The 6686-nt window shown below is 38.4% G+C and overlaps 1 protein-coding gene across 1 annotated transcript; it reads left to right on the top strand.

The window, feature by feature from the left end:
• Positions 1 to 3815: 3815 nt before the first annotated feature.
• On the top strand, positions 3816 to 4628 carry LOC114261231 (uncharacterized). Its single transcript, XM_028201473.2, has 2 exons — positions 3816 to 3923; positions 4023 to 4628. The coding sequence occupies exons 1-2, from the start codon at positions 3816 to 3818 to the stop codon at positions 4626 to 4628; spliced, it is 714 nt and encodes a 237-aa protein (XP_028057274.2).
• Positions 4629 to 6686: the final 2058 nt, after the last annotated feature.

The following is a 6686-nucleotide window of genomic DNA, read 5'->3' as shown; positions in this document are numbered from 1 at the left end:
GTGTATATGGAAGATAGGAGTATTTTTAGCTCAAAAACTCAGACTGTGTTTTGAAGTGTTTTGAAACTTTAGTTCCACCCTTTAGTTTGCATATGACGTTTGTTTGCAGCTTTCAAAAATTAATTCCATGCTCACTTTCGAAAACTTGGTCAAAGGCCGGAAAATTTGGGCTAACCAGTTGTCTCACCGGTCGTCCCACCAGTTGACCGGAACAGTGCAATTTTTTTTTTTTTTTGGTGCAATTGACAGATGTTATTTTTTATATATTCAACAAAAAATATTTTCAGAATTCTTTAAAATTTTGCATGAGTTTTAATAGAATTTTGAGTTATGTATTTGATCATAAGTTGTAAGTTTTTATATCAAATATCATATGTCACATAAAAAATTCCCCACTTAATTCAAAACTCATCCACCAAACAAATTTTTCACACTCAAATCATAATTCCAAGACTCACAAACTCAAAATACAACTCCTATTCCCAAATCATATTTAGAAAGTTCTACCAAACGCTACCTCAGTTTTTCTCTCTTTTTTCACTCTTTTCTCACTCTTTTTTCTTCAATTTCGTGGTCTTCTTCTCTCTTACAAATTGATCATTCTATATAGGCAATGAGGGATAGTTAAGGTCAAAAAGAAGGTGGAAGACAAGAATATGATAGGAGGAGTGAATTTTCAAAGTGGTTGCAAGGGATACTCCTTTATGGATGCAAACAAAACCTCTTTTTAACAATGGTGGATGATTAGGCATGTATTTGGCAATATATGTGTTGGCCAATGGAGTAGAGAAGTGTCCCACACACAAGAAAAAAATGCAAAAATAAACCTTCTTTGCCTGTTGGTTTGAAATGATTAAATATTATTTGAGGGGAAATATAACACAAGGTAAAGCTTTGGCAGAGTGGCTAAGGAGTTGGGTATTGAGTGGTTAGGTTAGAAGTTCCAACCCCCTTCCAAGTATTCGTTAAATTCATTTTTTTGGGTAAAGACATGCCAGCGCCACGTCAACAGCAAGAACCAATCCAGTCATGCCACGTCAGCAAGACCGCCACATCAACGTCCCAGTCAACATTGACAGAATATTCTACATATGGACGAAACATTGCCTGACTTAACAGAATATTCCCTCACATAACATAATATTCCCTAAGTTTTGAAAATTACAATTTGGCCCAAAAGTTTCAAATAATTGTGTTCTAACCCAGATTTTGGGAGAATTTTTCAGTGAGGCCTTCGAAAGTGTAACGAAGGTTGATCCTAGCTAAACGAATCATTTTGAAAGCAGCCGTGAGGTCAGAATATTCCCTCGAAAAGGTAATTTGTGGCTGTTTAGGGTTGAAAACAGGGCTCAAATTCTAATTTTTTTTGTTGAGGATTCTATGAGATACACCTTCTTGTTTTCATCATCGGGTGATCAAAAAGAAGCGCCCAAGTCTTAGGGCCGGTCAAAATGGGGTGTCTACAATAGGGACCAAGTAAACTCTGATTTCTAAACTTTGTATTACTTCAAACTCTGTATCAGAGTTTTATATATGAAGTTTCTGATATTAATTTTTGTAAATTTTTGACATCTTTTTGTGTTTTATGATTGTTGTTCGAGTTTCTATATATGAGTTTTCCTATAATTTTTGACTTGATTGATTTGATGAATAATTTTTTTTTAATTTTCCATTCATTAACTGATTGATTTGTAAAAACTAAAAGGGTTTCATGATTTTTTGATTCCTGTGATGATGTTTTGACCTATTAGTTAGCCTTTTTTGCATGTTTCAAATTTGCTTTCAATTGTATATTTGAACTGGGAATTTAGGAATTTTGTAAATAAGTACCAATGTGATATCAGATTCCTTCAAAGTTACCTAGGGTGTTGGTTATTGATTTAGAAACTTTGTAGGTTTGATTGATTGCATGGAGGCAGTTATAGATGCGGTTGCTACAAATTATGGGTTGAACAGACAGTATAGAAAGCTAAAATGAACTGCATGTTCTTGTTTTGGGTGATTGGCATTTTTCTAAACATTTCGTTTAGTGAATTTTAGTGATGTTTGACAAATTTATTTTTGTCACTAAAAGCATTTAGAGACCAAAATAATGGTTTTGGGGGCCAAAATAATTAATCGCGAACAATCTTATATGTTTTAGTGTTTGAGTGCCTTAATACTCAATTTGGATTGAGTGATTTGAAAAGAAAATAAAATGAATTGATTTCTCATGGTCCTAAAAACTTGATTGGATTATTAAATATGAGATATGAGGGAAGATAGAGGCAAATCACCATATATTTTTGCTGGGATTTTACTTTCTTCAATTGGTTATTCTAACTAGATGATCTAGTCCGGCCCATTTATGGTTCATCTCGATGATTCAAACTGTTCAATGTATAGATCTTGTTGAGTACTTTATTCCTGTAAAAATCATGTTGATCAGATATCAATAGCCACTTGGTTGGATCATATTTTTGTCAACAATTTATTTTTAAAAGCATACTTACCGTTAACACAAATTTGATTTGATTAAGTGATTATCGATATCCGATCAACGCGATTTTTTGCAAAAATAAAGTACTCGAGAAGCACTACACATTGGAAGGTAGGATCATCGATCCATGAAAACCTAACAACACGCTTCAGTCTGATTTCGGACTGGATAGAAGTCTGAGCTTCTTTTTTTTTTTCTTACCTTTCTCTCCAACTTATGCAAACAAAAGGCAAAGAAAACACCATATTTAATTATTTTTATTTTCTTTCTTAACTTAACAAATCATTTCTTAGCTCTAGCGCTTATTTATAGTGTAATCTATAGTTCTTTTTATGTGAGATTGCCACGTCAAAAGTGAATCAAATGGGCTGAGATGTTAGAATAATATAATATATGATTATGTGGGTTATTATTTTGTAATTATTCTATGCCTTAGAGCTCCCTTGTAATTATTGATCTTCATTAATATAAATAGGGGATAATATCCTAATCATTTCCTAATCTTGGTATTCTCTAAATTGATTATGGTATCAGAGCCACAAACCTAACCCTACCCACCACACAGCCACCCGACAGCCACCTTGCTCTATCCCTCAGCCACCACCACATTACCCATCCAGTTTTGACAGTGTTCCCTTGTTTTTCCAATCCAGTCGGCTACTGCCGAAGGGTCTCTCAGTCACGTAGCTCATTACTATGTTGTTGCTCGTTCCTGTCACCTGCCAGAGGCAGCCCTAGTCTCAGTGGTCTCCTCCGCCAGACCCCCTGGCCTCGTCGCTTGTCCTTATTGGCCGCCTTAGCCTTGTCGAGCCATTCGACAGCCCTAGCCGATAAACCTAGTCGACGACCTAGCCCACAGCCGCACCAGTCCATTTTCTTCATTCCTTTGTCGTTTTGATGATGTCATTTTGAAGTTTGCTCTTGGTGTGTAGCTCTTCCTTCCTTTGTCGTTTTGCTGCTGGTGTGTAGTTCTTTCATCCTTTGTCATTTTACTGATATAGTAGTACCAGGTTATCAAACAAACAAACTTCAAAAAAAAAAAAAAAAAAACTATGAGCTCTTAAACCTTTATCCTTGTGTTTTTCCTTCCCCCACCATCTTTCGGGTTTGTGATTGGCACTAGTTTTGTTAAGGGTACGGTCGTATAGTTTCCATGGAAGTTTTCCCCAGTATGTCCACTACTTCTCAAACACCTAGGAGTGAGAGTTCCATTCTACCTATTACTATGACTGATAACCCCAACCCTCGTCTTAAAATCACCACCTCTCCATTTAATAGTCAAAACTATTTAGTGTGGTCGCAGAGTTTGACTATTTTTTTGAAGAGCAAAGGAAGGATGGGGTATGTTGATGGCAGGATACAGGCATCTAGTGTCACTGACTTAGGTTATGACCAATGGGAGATTACTAACTCTTTGATTATGGGTTGGCTTATTCGTTCGATGGTACCAGACATTAGCGAGGGCTACTTGTCTATGGAAACTACCTAGGATATTTGGGATGCTGTGGCTGCTACCTATTTCTGCAAAGGGAATTTCTCCCAGGCATTTGAGTTACGTCGCTTTATTGAGAGCTCTATTCAGGGGGAGCAGATGGTTCTTCAGTACTTCACCTTCCTCACCAATGATTGGAAACGCCTTGATCGCCTACAGGACTATAAGCCTATTTGCACTGCTGATTTAGTCAAGTACAGGAAGTTCATTGCACAAGAAAGGGTCTTCAAGTTTCTGGCAGGGCTCAATATAGAGTATGATCTAGTTCAAAGTCGGGTTCGAAGTATGGACACTCTTCTTTTACTTCAGGATGCATTTGCCTATGTAGAGAATGAGGAGAGTCGCCGGTTTGCTATGATGTCCTCTGTCTCTACTGACCGCTCCGCATTACTTTCTACTCCTAGAGATGGCCTTAGCCTAACTCCCATCCTTCCGTCTGCCACCAAGGACTCTGTATTTTGTGATTACTATAAAAAACCGCGGCATAATCGTGAGACATGTTGGAAGCTTCATAGGACTCCATCTAGGGGTCGAGGTGATCGGTCTGGTGTTAGAGGAGGTCGGTCAGGCCAGTCTAGAGGATGGGGTTCTCATCTAGGGGCTCATCAGTCTAGTACTGTTGATACACTTGATTTTACTTCCACTTCTATTGGCTAACCTTTTGATGGTCTCTCTAGCATGACTACTCTTGAGCTTGAGAATGTTCTGCGTCACTTGCTGGACCACCGGTCTTCTACTACTCTCAGTATATATTTCTCGTCATTTGCCCACTCAGGGAACTTACCCTCTTCTCCTTGTGTTTTCTTGTCTCATACGTCTTTACTTTGGATTATTGATTCTGGGGCCTCAGATCATATGTTTAGGTCCTCTGACCTCTTCTCTACCTATAAGCCCTCTTCAGGTCAGGACAAAGTTAGGATTGTAGATGGTACTGTTTCTTCCATTTTTGGAAAAGGTTTAGTCCATGTCACTCCTACTATCCCTTTATCTTCTGTTCCCCATGTTCCTAATTTTTCTGTTAATCTGTTATCCTTGAGTTGTATTACACAGGATTTGAATTGTAGTGTGACATTTTTTCTTGATCATTGTTTTTTTCAGAACCTTGTCACGAGGAGGACGATTGATAGTGGTAGTGCAGAAAATGGTCTCTACTTCCTGGATCAACCGAACAAGCTTGCTCATTCTTCCACCACGAGACCTACTACCCAAGATGATTTATGGCTGTGGCATCGGCGTCTTGGGCATCCTTTTTTTTATTTGCTTAAACATTTATTTCCATCTTGTTTTGCCAACAATAATGTGTCTGAGTTTCTTTGTGAGTCTTGTCAACTTGGAAAACAACACAGAGCTTCTTTTGCACCCAGTTTTAATAAAAGTTTAGTTCCTTTTTCGTTAATACATTCTGATGTCTGGGGTCCATCTCGTGTTATGTCTGTGAAAGGTCATCGATGGTTTGTTACATTTATTGATGATTTTTCTCATACTACTTGGGTGCATCTCATAAAAGATAAGAGGGAGGTTTTCTCTGCATTCCGCAATTTTCATAAGATGATTTGTACTCAGTTTGGGGCCATTGTCAAAATCTTCCGTTCTGATAATAGGGGGAATACATAGATTCTGGGTTAGGGCAATATTTTTCTGCTCATAGCATTATCCATCAGACCTCTTGTACCAATACCACTCAATCTTCTTGACATGGCTCAGTGCATGTGTTTGTCTATGAGTGTGCCTTGGTCCTATTGGGGCAACGTTGTTCTCACCGCTGTCTATCTTATTAATCGTCTTCCTACCCAGGTTTTGCACAAACACCCTCCTCTTCAAGTCCTCCTCGGTTCCGAGTTCGTGTTTTCTATTCCTCCAAAAATATCTGGCTGCATTTGTTTTGTCCACAATCACTCTCATACTCGTGATAAGTTGGACCCTTGCTCTTTCAAATGTGTTTTTCTTAGGTACTCTCCTACTCAAAAAGGGTATAAGTGTTACCACCCTCCTTCTCATAAGTGGTTTGTGTCCATGGATGTCACATTCTTTAAGTCCCAATCATATTTCTTGTCCTCTCCGGTGTCACAGTCCTCTCTTCAAGGGGAGCCTTGGTGTGAAGTGATTCCTTTAATTCCTATAGTGGAATTAGTTCTTGCACCACCACCTCCTACTGGGACTATAGAACCCAAGGATAGGGAAGGACAAGTTTATGTCAGGGACAAAGACAGGGAGAAAGTTAACTGGATACAAGAGACCACTTCTGCTCCACCACTGTCATCTCCTGCTTCTAATGAGAGTCCAGGTAACTTTGAATCTCTTGAGTCCATTGATCTTGATGTTCCTATTGCCAAGAGAAAGAGTGTGAGATCTTGTAGTCAACATCCTATCTCAAATTTTATATCCTACTCTCATTTGTCATCCTCATATAAAGCGTTTGTGTCAAATATTTCCTTTGTTAGCATTCCTTACCATTTTTAGGATGTTCTTGCTACCTCTGAGTGGAAACTTGCCATGATTGAGGAAATGAAAGCACTTAGGAAGAATGACACTTGGGAATTGACTGAGTTACTTAAAGGCAAACGACCTATGGGATACAAATGGGTGTATACTGTAAAACACAAAGCGGATGGGTCTATTGAGCATTACAAGGATAGGCTTGTGGCAAAAGGGTTCACTCAGACATATGGCGTTGACTATTAGGAGACCTTTTCACCAATAGCTAAGATGAATTCG

Source organism: Camellia sinensis, chromosome 1 (genome assembly GCF_055761805.1).
Source record: "Camellia sinensis isolate YWXY chromosome 1, ASM5576180v1, whole genome shotgun sequence".
NCBI classification, from domain to species: domain Eukaryota; kingdom Viridiplantae; phylum Streptophyta; class Magnoliopsida; order Ericales; family Theaceae; genus Camellia; species Camellia sinensis.
Note: the sequence above shows the minus strand (reverse complement) of the source record. Positions and strands in the feature narration are given on the sequence as shown.

What these genes read in the sequence shown, in the direction of transcription:
- LOC114261231 (XM_028201473.2), top strand. Translation starts at nt 3,816, where the DNA reads ATGGGGTATGTTGATGGCAGGATACAGGCATCTAGTGTCACTGACTTA. An exon ending in GTTGGCTTATTCGTTCGATG is followed by an intron (nt 3,924 to 4,022) that starts GTACCAGACATT and finishes AATTTCTCCCAG; the next exon opens with GCATTTGAGTTACGTCGCTT.